The 21080-nt window shown below is 40.9% G+C and overlaps 1 protein-coding gene across 4 annotated transcripts in view; it reads right to left on the reverse strand.

The window, feature by feature from the left end:
• The window catches only part of SLC11A2 (solute carrier family 11 member 2), a 78424-nt gene that overhangs the window by 18948 nt on the left and 38396 nt on the right, over window positions 1-21080 (reverse strand). For all 4 annotated transcript variants that reach the window (XM_075591612.1, XM_075591609.1, XM_075591611.1 and 1 more), the window contains exons 3-14: window positions 20934-21055; window positions 19691-19816; window positions 18016-18135; window positions 16530-16636; window positions 14285-14355; window positions 12523-12590; window positions 7906-8061; window positions 5513-5671; window positions 4813-4899; window positions 3960-4079; window positions 1972-2121; window positions 159-232 (exon numbers count right to left, since the gene is read on the reverse strand). In XM_075591612.1, coding sequence (XP_075447727.1) covers window positions 159-232; window positions 1972-2121; window positions 3960-4079; window positions 4813-4899; window positions 5513-5671; window positions 7906-8061; window positions 12523-12590; window positions 14285-14355; window positions 16530-16636; window positions 18016-18135; window positions 19691-19816; window positions 20934-21055 — 1360 coding nt within the window. The remainder of the gene's footprint in view (window positions 1-158; window positions 233-1971; window positions 2122-3959; window positions 4080-4812; window positions 4900-5512; window positions 5672-7905; window positions 8062-12522; window positions 12591-14284; window positions 14356-16529; window positions 16637-18015; window positions 18136-19690; window positions 19817-20933; window positions 21056-21080) is intronic.

The raw sequence follows: 21080 nt of genomic DNA on the forward strand, positions 1-21080 counted from the left end.
AGAGGCTGAGGGTGGGAATAAGGCGTTAGTGCCCGTGTTTGTGACCTTTTTATTATTTTTACATGATCTGGGATGCTCAAGTTCCTGAGAGATCTATGGAAGTTTGCTTGCTTGCAATTTTTTCAGAGCTTTTACATAAATATGGTTTGTATACTTACAGCCCGTTTGCAAATTCATTCATCACAGACCGCAGACTGGTGAACGTCAGGATTGGGATCAATGCAAATGGAAGCTAAAATATGAAAAGAAATGATACATAAAACACATATCCATGATACCACAGATTTGTATATAAAATATGCAGGGCTTTCATGTTATGTCAATTAGTGCTGCTGTTATTAAAGCATATTCGTTTGTCTGAGTGAATGTGCCAGTGACTGCCAATATGTGCTAAACCAGTGGTAGGCTACACTATCTACATAAAGGGCCACACATTACATATATGGTACATCATGTAGCCTATCGTGTGCGTATATGTGTATATATAAAGCTGGGTGAACAGCGAGCATTATAAGGGTTCCATGTAAAAATGGATTTCAGGCTCTGGGGACGCTGTCCCCTCCTCTATCAGTTAAGCTGTGTCTAAAAACTGTTGATATTATTATGTTGTGTCTAGTGACCCTAAATGAGAGGGTATTGTTTAAACTGGGGAACCAGGTTAGTTGGCCCAGCAACAGTTAGAGAGGCATATTCTGCTGTGTAGTTAGATCCCTGAAGGGGATAGAATTTATTTATGATTTCTTTGTTTTCTTAAAGTGACAGTGTGTGAAATATATCACTGATATGAGTAAACCGCTGAAGGTTAATAGCGAACTGCCTCCTGCTTATACCTGTTAAAGCTTCAGTCCCTTAGTGGGATGAAAATAAAGCAGGCAGAAGCCTGAGTTAAGCAACGTAATGCTTTGTATTGTCCTATTATTTCTCTAATTAACCCTGTGTCGTGAAGAGCCCAGACAGACGTCAGCGCTACAAAAGAGGGGCGTTTGTAACAATATATATATTCTTTATTTATATAGTGCCATTAATATACATAGCGCTTCACAGTAGTAATACACATGAGAATCATATACATAACAAATAACAGAACATGAGAATAAATGCTTCAGACGTAAAAATTAACATTTAGGAAGAGGAGTCCCTGCACCGAAGAGCTTACAATCTAAATACACACGTGTACAGTACAGTGTGTATGTGCATATATATGTGTGTATAATGAGTGTGTATAGGATATTGTAACCATAGGTATGAGCTTCTGCCCTCCAGTCAGCTTCTCAGTGCCAACACAATTATGAATAAAACGGTCCCTTTCCTTTCTTTCCATTGGGAATTAGTAAATAGCACGTTCATTAGGCAGCACAGGGAGTGGAAAGAAGCTACGATTCAGATCGGCAACATCTCCATTCCCTGTGGGAAAAGTGAGAGCAGACTGATTTGGTGGTGAGCGTTTGATGGCCGCAGGAGAAGACCCCAAGGGTCGTATGCAGCATCACTGTGCTAAACAGGGGGTTTAGTAGCACGTGTACACACTTTGCCAAAGTGCAGAATATACGGTCAATGGTAATACACTGCACCATCCAGCACAGAGAAATTAGGGTTTCTTTTGGGTAGGGGCAACTCATTTTACGGTTTGGATGTCTTTTCTTTTTCATTGACCTATAAAATAAAGATTTATACTGGCCAGAAGAGGAAGGTTAGGGAGAAACATAATGGATTGTTTAAAGACTAATTCTCCAAATCCATCTCCTGTTGTAACACGAGTGCTGAGTATATGCCCATTTTTGCAATCCACTTTTGACTTACCAGACAGTAACACGACCTCTGGCTGCTTAGTGACTTGAAAGTTGCAACCATTACAACTAGGTATACGTCCAAAACTGGAGTTGGTTGTGCCTCATTATGGGTCAACTGGAGAAAGGTTATTATAAGACCTCATCTCAAAGAATACACTATGTATATACCAAGACACCTCACCTGTAGACTCTGAAGCACATTGAGGAAATCATTCATCCCTGTAAGATGCTCAACATCCTGGAAAATTGCTACCAGCAGGGTGGGTGTGATGGCAATAGATCGGGTCAGGATCACTCGAGCAAAGCGGGACCACTTCAGGTTCAGAAAACCCTAGCAAAGAGAACAAGATTGATAAGAACGGGATTTTTTTTCAACTTCAAAATTTTATTGAGTTTTTTCAAAAGGCATAGCAGACATACATTTTGACACCTTAATTTTTCTTAAGTAAATGTCCTTGCCAAACCTCATGACGAAACAAAAACAGAAAAAACACAGAAACACAAAACATCAACACGGGTGGTTAGGGAGGAGAGGGGGAGGGGAGTAGGGAGGAGCGGCGGGGGGGGGGGGGGGGAGAGGGGGAGGGGGGAGGAGAGGGTGAGAGGGGGGGAGAGCCACCAAGTTTTTGAATCGTGGTCCCCCTTAAAGGACTCCGTTCTTTACGTCTTTCCAATTTTCGTCCGGCAGCTCCTCGGCATGTTTAACTGATTACCTAATACCGTGTGGACCCTAGACCCGACCTTTGTTCCAAATTGTAGAGCCACTACAGATAATCAAAGGAGAACGCACCTAAGCCTATCAGAGCCAAACGGTGGCTTTGCTCACTCCCTGGATATCTGTCCGGGCCAACCATGGCGACCAGACCTTTTGGAAATTTGGGCCAGTATCGTTGACTAAACTCGTCAACTTCTCCATCTGGCAAACAAACCAAATTCTGTTCCGAATCTTGTCAATAGATGGAATTGTGATTTGATTCCACAAATGCTGCGATCTCACACCTCGTGGCTGTTGCAAAATGTGCAACTAATTTATTATCCGCTCTGGCCAATTCCTGTGCAGGTTTGTTTAAAGACCGGGATTTTAGATTTATATACAGTATCAAACAAAGGGGCCAATTTACAGTTGTCAAAGGTCAATGGAGTCATAGTTCAAATTAATTGCGCAAACAAATGGTGTTTTGGACTTTGTAAAAATATCATTCAGATGTAGAGTTGGCCAAAAAGAGGCACAAAACACTTTGTGTAGAACACATAAATCTGATGGGTGGTAGGGTATATTCCTAATTTATTTAAATTAGCTTAATGTGGGCGTTCATACATTAAATTGTACCAGTCTTTTATTAGCAGTCGATTTAGAAAGTTCAACGAACGGCTTAAAAAGAGAGGTGGTGCGCAATGTTACACCCCGCCCCTGGCTGCAGCAGGACACACACACACTGACTGACCCACACACACACACACATACACACACTGACTTACATACACTGACTGACACACATACACCCACACACTGACTGACGCACATACACACACACACTGACTGACACACACACACTGACTCACATATACACACACACACACTGACTGACACACATACACACAAGGAATTCACACTTAGTGCAAATAGCTAATACAGGGGATGTGTGCCGAGCACGCGCATTATAAGTCAAATTTATTTGCGTTTTGTCAATGAAATTGTATTTTGATTTTTAATTAAAACATCACCAATACAAATACAATTTCTGTGACAAAAGTCAAAGCAGTTTCACTTACTATGCGCGTGCACAGCACACACAGCTTTTTTTTTTCTTTTTAGCTTTGGATAATTAGTAAAGGTTATGTTTTATATTATATTCTAGTATCAAGTTTCAGATTTAGCGTGCGTGCAATTAGAAGCATTTTCTCTCTTTTTCAGTGTAGAAATGTACGATTTTGTCCCTTAGTGCACCTATCAGCTTTTCCTTTTGGGATTGAGCGCGTGTTCTCTTGTGTTGTTATATTTAGGTGGGAATACAGAGGACAAGTGGAACAAATTCTCCAAGTTAAGCGTTTGCATCACATTTAGAAGAGGGAGAAAAAACAGCTTGCCCACGTCCATATAGAGTTGAAACTCCCAGTTCACAATCTATGGCACATAAGTAGCACATCTGACCACAGATAGACACATACCTCCATAACAAATTGGCCGGAGTACGTGCCAGTCATTGTAGAACTCTGCCCTGCTGCTAGAATACCGACCGCCCAGATGTAGAGCGCTACAGGGCCGAAATAACATCCAAGGATCACACCCTGGAATACAAAACACACCCCTCTTAGTGATTGAGTCAAGAGCACAGTACCCCCCAAAATGACGTATTTTGAAAGTGAATTCCATGTGATGTCCTTTAAAGCAGATTACCAATTTTAAGTTTCATTTTTTTAACCTAGACATTTGCAGAGTATAAAGAACCTTATCCAAAAAAAAGTCTTATCTTAATCTGCTCAGGTATAAGGTAGATCAAAAAGAAGAACCAAAAGATTCATCCACTAGTTGCACTCTATGTTCCTTTATCAAATATCATCTGGACAAATAATCCATGCATATTCTCAATATATGTATGGCTTACTATTGTAGCTAATTTAATTTAATAGTGTGTCTTTGGTAGGTACCTTATATCTACTGAGACATCTCTAAATAAGGTATTTGTTTGTATAAACGGAGTATATATCTATCTATTTTCTCTCCAAGTATGCATAGAGTGCAACTAGCGGAGGAATCTTTTGGATCTTCTTTTTGATCTACCTTATACCTTCTATACCTATCCTCATACACCATGTCATGATAAACACAAATACACAAATAGAATTGAAGGAAGAGCGTTTTTTTACATATCTCCCCTTAATCTTCTCAGATAAGATTCAATCCCACAAGGACTTGCCACTGAACGAATGGAACTGAAGGATACATTTTGTATATTTTTCTTGTACCTACATTTTCAATAGATTTAATACAAGGAAACAGCTTATCTTTAGAAACACTCACCCCTTTGTAAATATCAATTTCCAGCGGTGACGTCTTATTGGCAAACAAGTTACTTTGAGGACTGCTGCTGTTTAAACAAACCTCATACTGGATATAGAAAGGAAGAACAAGGTCTGTTTTACAATGTGTGATAAAAGCAAAGGAAAAAAGAAACACATTTTCAAGTGATCTACCCCTTTTGCTATGAATATCACATGCATAGATCAGCAAACACCAAAACAGCTTAGACTTTCTTAGAAAATAATGCCCTTTGCTGCAAACTATGAACCCTATTTTGGAAACACAATTAAAATGACATAGGAAGTAAATGATTATCTTAGACTTCTGAAATAACGTTCTACTATGTATTACATATAGAAACAAAGGGCACAGATATTTATATGTTCAAACATCAGTTAAGGCGCTAACAGAGTTGCAACTGGAATAAACACAGGACAGCCCAGGTGTTGCAGTTGTAGTATGCACAATGTAATCTGGGGGAGAATTTGTCCTCCCCCTCACGCAGAGATTCGAAATAATCCCATAAAGTTATGATAACCGGTCAACTTCAAAGTGTCTTCCCGGGAGAATGAATGCGATGGTTGAAGTTGATCACATTACATAAAGCTACGGCTCATTTCCATTTTTCTGAAATGCTCAATGCGGTGTTAACATTAGATTAAGGGTCGTGTGGTTTGGAATCCCTGGATAGAAGGCTTACCACTTCTTCATTGGTCTTTCCAAAAACCGCTTCTGCAAACACCGCAACCACAAAGACATTGATGATGAAAGAAAGAAACAAGGCTATGCTTGACTCGATGAAGAAATACTTATTCGCCTCCCTCACTTCTCTCTTGTTGGCACGGTTGATATCCCTGGACTGTATAAAACAAAACCGATGCCAGGTGAGATAGAGAGATAGAGAGATCATTTTTCAAACAAAAAAGTATAGCTAATATAGCAAGTATAACCACAAAATATCAAAAAGCATATATATATATATATATATATACAGGAAGTTACCAACTGTCATGTCTGATTCCTCTAGTTATCTTCCAAGCACTAGATTTGAATGTATAAAGATACAAGAAGTCAGGAATAGGAAGAAAAGTATTAAATCGGTGTCTAGTATTACTATAGCTTATATGGGCTCCATGTAACAATGGTTTTTCAGACAAAAGGTGACACATTGTGTGCTCATTTGCATGTCATTTCCCAGAATCCCTTGCTGCAGTGGAAGCACTGTATGCTGGGGATAATGGTGAAAGGCAGGGTTGCAGACATGCCTAAGAATGTGCTCACAAGTGATCTTTTTATTTGCTAAATGCAATACGGTGGAGGTTTCTTGTTGCCTTTTTCACCCACCATAACTTAAAACGTGATAATAGATATAGATATATTTTAGAGGTGGTGGTGAATAGGTTACATCTGTGCATACATGCATTTCTAAGTGGTATTCATTATATTTTTCTCTTTATATTCTTTTCACTATTTTCTTAAGCGTTTGAGAGAAATATAGATTTGTTTTAAATATACATTTTTGTATTAAAACCTTTAAATGTTGGTCATTTTTGTTTTGTTTTTATAACATTGAGGATATCTGCGAGATTGTCAATGCGCGGTTTGAATAGAAAAGTATTGATGCCAATATGTGAAGTAAGGGATATAGATATATTATATATAGATAATGCAAATGTAACAGACCTGTCTAAGACATGCAAATGAGCACACAGTAATATTTCCATTTGCTATATGCTTTATGGTGGAGGTTTTTTGTCACTTTTTTTACCCGCCATAACTTAACTAATGTGTGGTGGATATAGATCTATTTGTTTTTTCCCCAATTAAGGGACTGCTATCAAAGAAATTCTTATGACAACAGACATTGAGTTGGATGGACAGGCAGAGCGTGAGAATCCCACACGGGAAGGAGAAAGTACTGCGCATCCGGAAATGACGCGTAACGGAGGAGAACTAGACGACCGGGTACCCACAGATCTGCAAAGGCGATTGTGGCATAAGCCGAGTCTCTTAGACCAACTCTCTGTTTTTCCAAAGCGGGTTTAAAAAAGATCTATGTGAGGGCATAAGCTGCTGATCTACTGCTGACTTTGACAAACTTTTAAACAACAATAAACTATACACTCTATTACACGGTCTCTGATATTATTTTCATATTCATCTATGGGGAGGATAAAGAGTGAATAACAAGAAGGCATCCAAATGCAAATAACCTGGGATGACTACTTTGACGCTTGAATTAATGTTCAACTTTTCAGGTTATAGTGCACAAGACTACTACACTATATATTTTCTTGATTTCTCCCTGTTTTATTTGGCTGCTCTCCCAAAGTTGGGAGAAGAATGTGGTGAAGCACTATTTTGGACAGTTATTTTGAGCTGAGCAGCACTGCACACATGTTCTCAATTATTAATCATTGTATTAGTACACAGAAATTCACAAGTATTCGTTAAACTCACAGTATTAGCTCATTGTACACACTATCACAGTGTGTTTGTTTAGTCACTTTAGTGGGATCGCCCCTTTATTTGTTGCACATGATTTGACTTCTGAATAAATTATATACAAGATGGGTGGTGAATTTGAAAGCTCTTCTAATATGCAAAGAAGTTGGACGAGTCCAAAAAAAAACAGACGTATCATTAACCCTAGTTAAGGTATTGATACACTTTTTATCTGAAAAAATGGGCCTTTAGGATCTCATATTTGTCTTTGAGATCTGTGAATGAGATCACTACAGTACTTTTCTGTATATCTAGAAGCTGTTATTTTAAGGTTCCCTTTGTCTGCTCCGATTCTGAATGACAGAAATCTAGATTTTCATTTAACAGGACACAAACAATTTGGGAAACACTAAGAAGAGAATTTATCAAGTTTAAGTTTCTTTGTTCTTCTCCATGCAGTGTATAATATGCATACAATATTTGAACAGTTCAAAACCCGGTAACATACACAGTCTATGGTGGCAACTCCTTTGCACTCCCAATAGTTTAGCCAAGAAACCTGAAGTGTGTTGGCTGCAGAAGTATAAAAGCAAACACGGGCAATGAGACGATCATGACCCCAAGACAGTATTATTTACAATAGCATACCTTAACCAAAGCTGAATGTAGATACATGTTATGTGGCATGATCACAGCTCCCACAATGCCCACTGCTTGCTCCAGCTGAGGGGTCCCACATCCTTCACAATATGGAAAGAACATGCCTTTAAGCAGCTGCCCCTGGTCAGGTTTTACTTTGACATACTGAAAGAGAGAAGCAAAGAGAAGAGCTAATCACTTAAATCAAGCATCCAGATACAGTATCATAATAGTAAATATTGTTATTTTCTGGGGGACAGTTAACCCCTCTTCTGCATTTACGAAAGTTTGCTGCGATTGGGTCAATTCCAACACAATCGCTCCACAAACTATCTACCACTGAGGGCAGCTGATGCGGGTCCTGGGGAATGAAATGTGGGGTGACCAGATGAGAAGCATCAAACCAAAACATCTGGATGTTACGTCTACTTCATTATAAACTAATGATGCGTGTCGATGTACAGTAGTACAGCTGAGGCCTGTTGAAATTCCGCAAAATAAACAAGCTATCAGGAGATTTACTTCTACAACTTAATACAGCTCAACCCCCTTATAACGCTGTGCGTGGGGCCCAAAGAATCACATCGCGTTATAAGCAGATCGCTTTAAAAATAATGTACAATTGTATGCATTGTACAATAAAGTATTTAAGATACCAATAATCGTGTTGTAAAATATTCATTAATACGAAAATTGGGAGCCAAGCTTGCATCGCGTTATAAGCGGATTCGCGTTGTAACGGATCGCGTTATAACGGGGTTGAGCTGTATCTATTTGTATTTTTCATCTAGTACATACAAATTATTAAGTCATGGTTAAGAAGGTTAGTAGGATTTAAATGTTGTTACACAATGATAAACATACGTACAAAGATTCCTCTCTCACAGACAGTTGGGAAATTGATTATTGCTAGCCACAGTGCCATTTAAAATATGGCAATACACGCATTTTGCGGTTAAATATTTGGGGGAATGCGCCGTTATATTTACTTTGCCTTTCCGGGAATGTTTTAACATTCATAACTGAGTGGTTAGGCCTCCCGGGTGCGTAGTGAGAGGGGTTAGGCCTCCCGGGTGCGTAGTGGGAGTGTTTAGGAATCCCGGGTGCGTAGTGGGAGTGTTTAGGAATCCCGGGTGCGTAGTGGGAGTGTTTAGGAATCCCGGGTGCATAGTGGGAGTGTTTAGGAATCCCGGGTGGGGAGTGGGAGGGGTTAACTCCTTGATTACCTTAGTAATTACTAACCGCTAAGGTAATTAAGGGGTTACTGGCCAGTAGCTAGTTTATTTATTTTAATGTTGATGGCAATGAAGATGACCTTCATCCTGGCAGGGTTGCTGGCTATTGATTGTTTTTGAAACGGCAAAAGTGTATGGTGGTGGGGGGGGGGGGGGGTCGCTAGTAGGGTGCCCATTGATTGCAAATGTTGCTATCTGTGCCCCTGTTGAGTCTTTATCTGAGATCTGACTCCAAATGACTGTTCATGGTCCCAAGGTTCAACAAAGTATCCGGCCGCTCCTCCTTCTCTTACCGTGCACCCCAAAACTGGAACAATCTACTCTCACAGCCGCCACCTGTCTAAGTTCTTTCAAAACTAAAGCCGTCTCACATTTGAATCTGGTCTCTAAAAGTTACATACGCCTATAATATAATATATATTATCTTTAACTGTGCATGCAATGTCTTGTATATAATGTATACCCTGTTCACTTATGTAACTATGTATTTGTAACCATGTATTTGTCATCTTAACTCTATGCCCAGGACATACTTGAAAACGAGAGGTAATTCCTCTAAGGATTGCTGTATATGCATTTATCTATATGTATCATGTATCCTTTCAGGTTCTAATTCTATATGTAATGCTGCTAGCATAAATACAGTTCTCTACCATTTTTTATACACTGCATTAGGTGACACTGTGGTTATATAATTAATTTGTACACTTTATTTAATTATTTTTTATTTAATAAAATTGTAGTCACATTACACTTGATTGTTTATGTAAGGGCTCTCACCCCTGCACGATCATTCAGTCCTCCTTGGGCATCAGGCTGTCTTTCTTCCACTCCAGGGCAGGTCTGATGCCTAGGGCCCGCCCCCCCAGGTCTGATGCCTAGGGCCCGCCCCCCCTCCCCCGTGAGGGCGTGATGACGTCACCAGGGGAGCCTCTGCTGCCAGTGAGGGGGCGGCTCCCTGAGTTTCCAGCTTCCTGCAGGACAGCCATCTTAGCCTGTTACAGGCATTGGGGAGGCTGTCTCCTCGTGGAGCCCTGGGATCCTCCCCTGGTGGTGCATGACGTCATCACGCCGCGTCGCGCTGGCGCTCTGACGTCACGATGGGGGCGTCGACATCCAGGAGCAAGGCAGCAGTGATCGTGGAGGGGTGAGTACCCATTTGTGTATAAATTGTGGTATGTTTAGCATGTTCTGTAGCCCTCTCCTTGATAAAGGCAATCTATTTGCCGAAACGTTGGACCTTTGGTGGCACAATAAACTGCACCTTTAGAAAGACCGTGTGCCTGCTTCCATTCCTTTACTTCCTGGTAAAATATTTTATAAATAAATAGTGACAATAGTGGATTAAATGGATAGTGTTTGTTTTGAATGTACTGTATTTGATTGTACCGTATTCAGGGGGTGGGTAAAGGGGGTAGTTGCCCAGGGGTGGGTGGTTAGGCCTACCGGGTGTGTAGCGGGAAGGGTTAACGCCTTAATTACCCTAGCGGTGGTAACCGCCATGGTAAATAAGGGGTCAACCCCTCCTGCTACCCTCACATGAGGCCTAACCACCCACGCCGGGGCAACTACCCTCTTCACCCCCAACATACTGGGTACTTTTATTTCACCACTTCATTACCTTAGCAGCTGGCTACTAAAGTAATGAAGCTACTTTTATTATTATTTTAATTACATAGTATTGAAACAGGGGGTCTCTGGAGCTGAACCACCTTCATTTAAGCCCCGGGGACCCTCTGCTTCTGGAGATACAGACCCTGGTATGGGTTGCCGGTATCTCCTGCAAGTTTAAACGTCCCAGTCATGTGGGCCGTGACGCGGGAGAATTAAACTTGCAGGAGATACCAGCAGCCCATACCATGGCCTGTAACGTTTAATAATTCAGATCGGGAGAGCCCCTGCTTCAATACTATGTAATTCAAATAAAAACATTGCGATCGCCTGTTCGAGCTATGCAGAAAGAGGGACTGCTTCTGTCTGCTCTCACTGCACAGCTTTTCCAGACTGATGCAACTCGGTACAATTAGCGCAGCAGGAGTCCCATTCAGATCCAGGGACGCTGCTGTGTTAATCCTGATCTGATCGACAATTGCCCCTGCTCTGCACTTAGCAGTGATCAGGCCGCACTTGGTCCACAGTTCACCAGCTCATGTGTGGGGCAGGGCAACAATAGATCCGACTGCATCTGTATATAATTTATAAGCTAAATAGTTTAACTATCTTTTTAATATGTTTGCTACCAGCAGTGTGTTGATAAGTTAAATAACAGAATATTGCTTTAAACAGGAAGAAACATCTATGGGCCATATACAGTATATGGTTCTAATTGCGCACCTCACACAGCCTATTCAAATCCTTTGGTTATAAAATGCCTTACAGCTTGGCACTAATTAATAAATATAGCCCTTAGCCTATTCCTTGCTGTAGGAGCAAGTCATGTGTTGTACAGTAGGCAATCATCTTCAACTCCACAAGCATTTGCATGACTAGGGTAGCACATGATCACTCCTGATCTCCTGCACTGTGCTGCCAAGGACAATACGGGAGTTCTATTACTATTAAAGGGCCAGTCACAGAAAGATTAAATCAGCCTTTGTATAGCAAATTTACTTATATGTATCTGGACACAGATGAATGTTTTTGCTTTGCAACAGATCTGCTACATTTGAGCATATAAGCCATTTATTTTAAATGGTTTGCAACGTAAATATGAAGCCATCAGCAGTCAAACATAAAACAGAGCAAAAAGAACATTTTACCTAAATCTGAGGACAGACGAGTTGGGGAGATTACCCTCTGCTGCGGGATACCGCATTGTGACCCAGTGTCGACTTCCACTGACTTGAATGTCAGTTAACGCATTACCGCAGTGCGTTAACCCATACTGGAGGTTAGTGAATCCCCCTATAACAATCGTACCCCCCCAAGACATTATATAAAGATTGTAAACACTCATTTAAGTTTGCTATGGAAATGTTAAAACAAAGTATTTAAAAATACCAGCGACATTATATCTTATGAAACATGCCACTGTCCTTCATTCACTTTCGTATCAGGAGGGATATCCTCCAAGTTTCTCAGTCAGCCCATGTGTGGGGAATGTAAGTTCCCGTGCGTTTTCAGCCCTGCACCATCAGGGAGCAGAGTGGCCAAAGGGCAACATGCAGATACACTTTCATACAAACATTGATTGACTGAACTTCTGATTGGGCAACAAAATATTGCTAATAAATTATACATTTTTCAAGACCAGCAAGTGATGTGAATCTGATGAATCCTACACGAGAGGGATGTCTCTGAAATTCGATGCATGACCCACCAGGATCTAAATAATGGGTTACAAATCGCGGTGTGTGGACGTCTATCAGTTGAAATAAAATAAAATCCCTACCTCATAACCAAATGTAACCGCCATAATTGAAATAAGAATCCCAAAAAGTAATTCCAGTTTCCGCAGTCCTAAAAATAAAAAACAACATTAGATGGAGCTATAAAAGTGACTTTAAAGATACAGGAAATCCCCCATTTGAAAGCTCATGCCACCAATGTAGCAGCACATTTTATGTATTATTTGCAAGCGAGGACAAGAAAATGGGAACAATTCTGTGAGCCTCCTCCGTTGCAAGAGAGTAACAAGATAAGACAAGGAGCTGCGCACAGCTAAAACTCGCTGCAACACCTTGTATTTCGTCTTTAAAGAAGATGCATGAAAAAGTTTGGTTTCAGCAATAAATATTATATCCGTTTTGCTAAAATAGTGTGCGCAGGCTCCTTCCTATGTATGTATGCTGTATTCTGCAATGCCTCCGTGCATCTCGCAGTGACCTTGTTTTGGGAGTGCGGTATACTTTTATACTATATAAAAGGTGTTGGAGGGGGAAAAAATAAATGAAACTAAACAAAATAATAAATGATTATAAAATTGACTTATTTGCTGCGTAACTTGAGTGATGACTTATTATTTGCATGGGAATATGTGCACCATTTCATTCTAGCTCTATAAAAATGCTGAACTTCAGAGCATGAGGTTAGTGACACACACAGCTACAGTACAAGTTACTGTAGATCCTGAACTACTGGCTGCCTGTAGGTATGAAGGCTGAGAGCAGACCTTTACAAGTACTGAACCCAAACACCAAATCTGTGACCCTGACCTACAACAGCCATCAGCTCCAAGCAATGGGACAAATTGAGAGTATGAGGTGTGGCAGTATAATATTATATAACTATGAGAAAAGCCATGTTTTGTGTTACAGTATATTATGGGTAACAGTGAAGTAGTAGACTTGAAATATGAAAGACGGTTTTTTTTCCTTTTCTGAACTTTGTCACCTGATGACCCTGTGTTTATTTTCCTGAGGTGGGCCCGTCATGTTCTTATCTGTTCACGGTCTCTGTGTAGTTAGGCTTGTAATATAGTAAGTACAAGCTGGTACGCGTGCGGGCGCGCACATGGCATTGCGCGTTCACTTGCCACGCATGTATAGTTTCTATAGAGCTAGCGGAGACGCGCATGGCTATGACATCACAGCATTAGGCCGTGCTGTGATTGGTTCATAGCGTCACGTGGCGCGGCAACAGCGTGAAAATACAATTTTCTTGTAATTTCTCTGATCTGCCGCGCCAACGCTCATGGCCGTGCGCGCACGCGTCTCAAGTATACAAACAGTCTTACACAGCCAATTATCACTGACATGCGCGCGCACGCACTATATTACAGCCCTTAGACAAGAGATATACAGCTGTTTGCCTTTAAGGGGGAAGATGAGATCTTTAGCCAGCAAAATCTTTTCTTTATGTTTAGTCGACAAAGATATATTATAGCAAATGTATAACCAATAATTACATATGAAATTATGCATGCCCGCCCCCTTTTTGGGGTATAAGTAAGGCTGTTTTGGAACATCTCATCAGTGCTTTTTGTGTAAGTCTGACAGCAATGTTTGATTCCAATGCACTCTTGCAAGCGGCCGCTGCAATAAAGTTTCTTAACAGGTTGCTTTTGTATAAATAATAATAAGTGTGAACTGAGTTTTTCCACGACAGAGGTCAATACATAGACATCCCTTGGGGTTTCGGAAATGAAGAGTATGTATCTTTACAGCTTCTCATTTCTTTGTATAAACTATAAAACAAACATTTTTCATGCTTACCATACTTGTCTAGGAAGAGGAAGAAAAAGGTATCTATGATGGTAATCAACACTCCTCCCCATAAAGGAATTCTGGAAAGGAAAAATAACACATACAGGTCTTCATTAAATATCCTTGTCCTTTCTCATTGCAGCAATGCAGATTTGTTGTAGGTTGTGATGGCTTTTAGCGGACCTACATCACAGTCCTTCATAGGTTCAATTACAGGGTACATAGCTTTCGAAACCTCATAGGTTTCTTCTTCATTGTGGCACTGACCGTCCACTTAGACACATTCACAGAAATTCCCTACAGATTTCTCTCACATACATACATACATACATACATACATACATACATACATACATACATACAGCACTCACCAACATGATGTTGTCAAAAAAGGTATTTATTCACACTGTGTGAAGTAACCCAACACAGCAGTTTGAGCAACGTTTCGGACAACTATGGGTCCTTTATCAAGGACACACACACACACACCGTTTTAATTTCTAGCTCGGTAATAGCAAGAGACAAAAAACTCCCAGTGCTACATCTAATATGTCAAATTATATAGTTAAATACATATTGGTTTTCCCCCAAAGGAAGGGCCATCCATACCGTGGCATGGTTTGCAAGCTTCCAATGCTTTGGCCAAAGAATTTAACTAAATTATCCTCATTTATGACGAAAAACAGATATATATTTAACTATATAAATTATCATATTGGATGTAGCTTTGGGGCTTGTTGTCTTTTGTTCTATACATGAGATTACAATCCCAGTAACACACTCCTTTTGACACATATATGGTGTACTGGTTCTGGGTTCTGAGCTTGCAGGGGTGGTGTGAGTTAGCTCAGTAATAGGCAACCTTGGGCCAAAGTATTACACCAAGCCCTTAACTGCAAAAAATATTATGCCTTTTAATGTTGTTCTATTTTGTATTGAAATGAGGAGGTTCCATAGCACTTGGGTGTGATTGTAACGTGCTGTCCCTGCTAAAAGAATCCCCCTGCAGCATGTGTTACGCATTTTGTTTCTCCTTTCAGTTGCCAGTAAACATACATTAGTGGATCCCAGTTATCAGCACCAGTCACCCTAGAATCTTCTTCTATTCCAGTACACAGGGGAATCTCTAGACGCATTGCCTTAATGGTGTGCTGGGAGTTGCATTTCCCCCCCTCTATATATAAAAATATATAACTAGCAGGACAACAAGTTCATGTGTTGGAGTGTGTGCGTGCTTGGGGCAAATGTGCCTGGTAGGACGTGTGTGGGCAGTATAATGATATTTTGTCAGTATAGGTCCTTATGAATAGGATAAGAGAAATGTACCAATCACATATGGGTAATGGTTAGGATCTATTGGCACACATCACAAAACTAGCAAGACAACGTGGAAGCATGGTACTTAACCCTTTCCGGTCCAATGTCGGACTATATCCGACAAAATATTTTGCCACTTGCGGTTCAATGTCGGATCGGGAGGAGGAGTGAGGAAGATGTGGAGTGAGGCGCCGGCTGCAGCACAAGTCCCCTGCATTCCCCTTCTCTCAGCAGCTGCACTGATCCCTCCTCCTCCCGAAAAATAAATTAGACTTGCTGGCGCACTTAGTGAAAATTAATTGGACCGCAAAGGGTTAAAGCAGCAATCCCTACCATTTTTTATTTTGTTTTCCATCAGAACCAGGGTTTCTTAGGAGCTAAACCCAGCTATTCTTAGCTTCTGCAACTACCCTGGTTCCTGAGATATTTCCTTTTATTATGTGCAGTAAACTGAAAGTACGATCAAAGATGTCTGCCAGGGTTGTCCAATAGGAAGTCAGTGTCATGCTTTTGGTGATGTGAATTACAATTGGCCCACAGGAGTAAAGCAGCCATATTGATGTCGTGTGAGCACTAAAAAGACTGGCACATAAAAAACGTTAAATATTTCAGGAACCAGGGGGTCCCGAAAGCTGCAAACAGCTCGTTTAAGGCCCAGTTCTGATGTAATAAATAAATAATAATAATAATAAAAGTAAACTAATTAGGAGGTATTGCTGATTTAAAATAATTACAAGGGCAAAAGGGTCTGCTTTATGTATCAGATACACCATCCCTGTGATTTAGATGAAGGAAATGTGAATTCACGATTACAAGGGGGTGGGCGGGCTGGGGGGGGCAAGTGGGGGAGTGTTACCGTGTACTAAAAGCTTAAATAATATTTCATTATATGTGCACTAGGCTAAAAATGACGGTGTCATAGAAAGAAGGTCCTTACATTCCTACAGATAGTAGATTAATGGCAATGGCCGAGCCAATGACCTCTTGCATATCAGATCCAATGATAGCCAACTCCACCATAAGCCACAGCATAATGCGAGGAACCTAAAGGGGGAAAGTTAAGAGGCAAGTGATGAATCAGATCCCAGGCGGCAACAACTATTTTACATTTTTTTATTGAAAAAAAGCAGATACATTAAAAATATACATTTTGTTTTGATTTTAATAATCAGAAGGCGTCATTCTGTGATGCAACCCAAGAACTGAATAGCTACATGTACAGATGTGTTTAAGTGAGATAGTATCCATTCCCAAAATTCCTTAAAAAACGCCAACTTCCTTATAAACCCTGGGAAGATTTAGCAGACTTCTGGTTCAAAAACTGAAGCCCCAGCCAATGCTGGAATAAGTAGGATGATCAGATAAGTCATTTATCACAGGAGTTTTCATAGACTACGCAAGGAACATCCCATCAGGTTTGGATTTTATCCTGATCTCACAGCAAGCTGGGGTAACTTGCATATTAGGACAACATGGTCTGGAATTGTACAAAAAGGTCAATTTTATGGAGTTGGGTGTGGGACGTAATGTAATACACGGTGTCACCATAATCAACGATTAGCAATAACATGTGAAATATATGCAGTGGTTTTACGTTATATTTATTTCTATACAGAATATCCCCATTTGGGCCTAGGTTTTGGGAAATACATCTAGATGTGTATCCAAGGTAAAATCTCATTTTGGAGAGTCTACTGAAGAGTTTGTTATGAAATATCTATTTTACCATTATAACATTATAGTGAGTGAATATGCTGCTGCGTGATTTAAAAAAAAGCACCGCATAGTTGTGGGCAATGCGGATCTCACACATGCGGATATATAACCAATGCTCAAAACTCTAAGATTCACGTGACATTCTTCTCCTATTATTAGCGACTATGTGCATGATCTGCAAGAAATCAACTTTTTTGCCCTGAGCTTCACATACAGTATAACCAGAGCTGGAAGCTTCATTATTTGTTAAGACGTCACACTATTACAATCGGAGCAAATATGTAGGCATATCAGTAGTCACAAATAATTGGAACTGGAAAGGTCTACAGATTTAATTCCATAATTTCCAATTTTGGAGCACCAAAATGAATCCTTTCCAAATGGTGCCCTGTATACCTATGACAGAGGAAGCCTGAGGGCACTGCCCTGAGCTCTACTCTTGATTCCAGTATACACTGCTGACCAGTTTTATGCACACATACAATGCCTCTTTGGAGTGGTCGTGAGTTACCCACGTGGGAAAAAGGAAACCCATTATGATGTCAAGGAAAATGTTCTTAATACTGACAGTTACTGTGGGAAGATCAATGTGTTTCTATAAAAAAAATTATAAACCAAAAACCATTAACTTTCATTCTGACCAGCCATACTGAATTACATATAAACAGGTATAATATCTGTCATGTGGTTGGATGAAATGAACATACCTTTGGATATTGCCTGTTGCACATTTCAGCTAAGTGGAGGCCAGTCACCACTCCTAACCTGGCTGCTAACCGCTGCAAGAGGAGCCCTATGATGGTGGCAGTCAGGAGAACCCACAGCAGCTGAGAAGAAACAAACCCCATGGGTTATGTATGACAAGGTTGTTTTATGTACTCCCCCATTCTATATGATTTTTTTTTTTTTTTTTTTTTAAACAGGTGAAAACGTTTCTAGACATAAGATTATTTTTTTTGCACAATAGTCAGTTAGAAATCCCCGATTAACGGGAAAGGAGACTACAATGATCCATCTTCCACACTCAGGACTCTAAATGCAGTCTGATTTTTTAAGAACTCCACAGTAGCACTACCACTTTGGGAGACCATGTCTCTTTTTTTCTGTAGCATTCAACTTTATTTTCAAAAGGTATATTTTTAGCATAAACAATAAGGGGATTATGTATCAAGAGACCCCGGTGGAAATAAAATCATATTGCTCTGTGTTTTCATGTACAGTACAGTATATTACTGAATACTCTTATTTTCATCGGAGGTTTGAAATGGATATACACCAAGGAATCGGATTCACAGCCTCCAAATCTCACTAAAGGTTTGCTTGATTTCAAAGTTTAGAAGGCAGAGAACTTCTCCAAATGAGATACCTGCCTTTGCATATATACAGCTGAACCCCGTTATAACGCGGTACTCGGGGTTCACAGTCCACAGACCGCGTTATAACCGGGATCGCGGAAGGAGAGAAAAAAAAAATGTAAAAAAATTTAAATGGCCGCCGCGATCGGGACTTACCCGGAGGTGCAGGGTATCCGACACCACAGGGGGTGGGGCGCTGTGCAATGCAAACTCCTCCTGTGTCCATGGCTGCTAACCCCTTCTCTGCCTGAGGGGCCAGCAGTGCATTTGCTTCAGCAATTAGTGAGGTCAGCAGCTGCTGGATAACTTAACTCTTACACTGCCCTGATTGGGCAGTGTCAATTACTACCTTGTTATCCTAAAGACCTTTCCTGTCAGGTGTAGGTGGATGAACTGTATAGTTAGAGCACTTTTCCCCACACTTCCAATTACAGTACCACCAGCTTTCCTACTTTGTGAGGGGCTGCAAAGACAGCAGTCTGTAAGGTTAAGGTTTCCCCATGGTCCTAAAACCCGACTGCTTCAGCCTAAAGCTGTATTCCCACTTATGCAGTTCTCTCTCTGCTATTAAAGTTTGTGTCATGTTATGGAACAATGTGTTACCAACCAGGGTATGTTGTAGTCATGCTCTGTGTCTGTGTGAGTGAAGCTTGAATGTTTTATGCAAAAAAAAAAAAAACGGGAGCCACGCCCAGACCGCGTTATAAGCGGGGCCGCGTTGTAGAGGATCGCGCTATAACGGGGTTGAGCTGTACATCTTACATAATCCAATCAAACTGTGGGGAGAACACCGGTAACATGGTCCTGAACAAAATCATCTTAAAACCATGAAATCTCCCAGACTAAATGTCAACGTTTTCAACTATCAGAATGGTATTTTCTAACAAAGCCCTGTTTCGGTACATTAAGTGTGCTTATAAATGGTGATAATGCAATGACTGGTACAAATACTGTATGTCCATAACAAAAAACACATTAAGATATTTAGGACAAGGAACTTTACGTCCACTGAGGAAACACTCCTCACCTTAAAGCCAGCAACAGATCCAGACTGTAAGTCAGATTCTATGTTTCCAGGGTCCAAATAGGCAATGCTCATGAGAAAGCCAGGTCCTGTGAAGGCCCAGAGCTTACGGAAGCTGAACCAAGAGTACTACAGAGACAAACAACAAAAGAATACGGCTATAATTATGTTTAAACTCTTCTGTGATAACTGTAGAGGAGTTTTACATAAAAATGTACATTTTTCAGCAAGCAAAATTCCCTGGTGAAACCAACTCTGCTAAAGACAAAGGGCCATATTTATCATGCGGTCCATTCAAGTGACTGGGATTGAAGAAGCTTAGTAAAGAGGCTGCTATGTCACATGATTGGGCATATACAGTACTGTATAGGCTGCAGGAACCAAGAGATGTTACTATCACACAGTTTTCCTAGTTTGCTTCTGTCATTAAATGTAAAGCTCTAATACACAATGATGATTTACTTTCTATGTTTAACTCGCATTCTACCAGCAGTAGCTGTATATTCTGGAGGAACACTGATGCAAATAATTATTTTGAGAGCCTCTTAAATGGCCACCATTGTGATTTATAAACAGTGCGTTATATCTCTGCTGTGACTCTGCATGTTGCTAATGCTGCAGGATTAGGAAAGGGATGCCAGGCATGCTGCTATAGTACATGCTACTTGCTGTTGGGCCTTTGAGTTAGCTTCATGGTTTTATTTTTGAAAGCTTAACACCACAGCCTAAATGAAGATAACGAGCATTGCAAATGTACACAAATAATACAGGATTGTTCTTTCTATTGCCCACCCAATACATTTTCTAAATGGGACTGCACTTTTACTTTCATCAAAACAAAATCACAGCAAAAAACAGCCAACATTTCTGATGGCTGCCCGCAATGAGACTGCCCCAACCTCATGTATTAGAACAGCGCTGCGCAATCTTTCCCGCGTGCGCCCCCCTCCTGCTTCCCTCCTTGCTCGCGCCCCCCCTCCTTTACCTCCTCTCCGGCGTCAAATGACGTCGCGGGGTCACGTTGCCATGCCAACATGACCCAGCGACGGCATTTGACACCCGTTGCCATGGCGACGCATCGCCAAAGAGAAGGTAAGTGAAGTTGCAGAGGCCTCACGCGATCCCCCGGCATTAATTTGAATGCCTTGGGGGAAGAGTGCAGGGCCTCTGCAACCGCCCGGGCCCTCCCTGAATAATCTTGCGCCCCCCAGTTTGCGCAACGCTGTATTAGGAGATGGGCACTCACCTGCTCATCTTCAGGGATGGGGATCTTCTCATCAAAGTAGCTGGTAAACGGCTCTGCTTCCAGCACCGGCATAATGCTGACTTCCTTGTCCCCCTTGTTATTGTGATCTCCAGACGCATTTTCTAGAAATCAACATGACAGCACATG

This window comes from Ascaphus truei, chromosome 3 (genome assembly GCF_040206685.1).
Source record: "Ascaphus truei isolate aAscTru1 chromosome 3, aAscTru1.hap1, whole genome shotgun sequence".
NCBI lineage: Eukaryota > Metazoa > Chordata > Amphibia > Anura > Ascaphidae > Ascaphus > Ascaphus truei.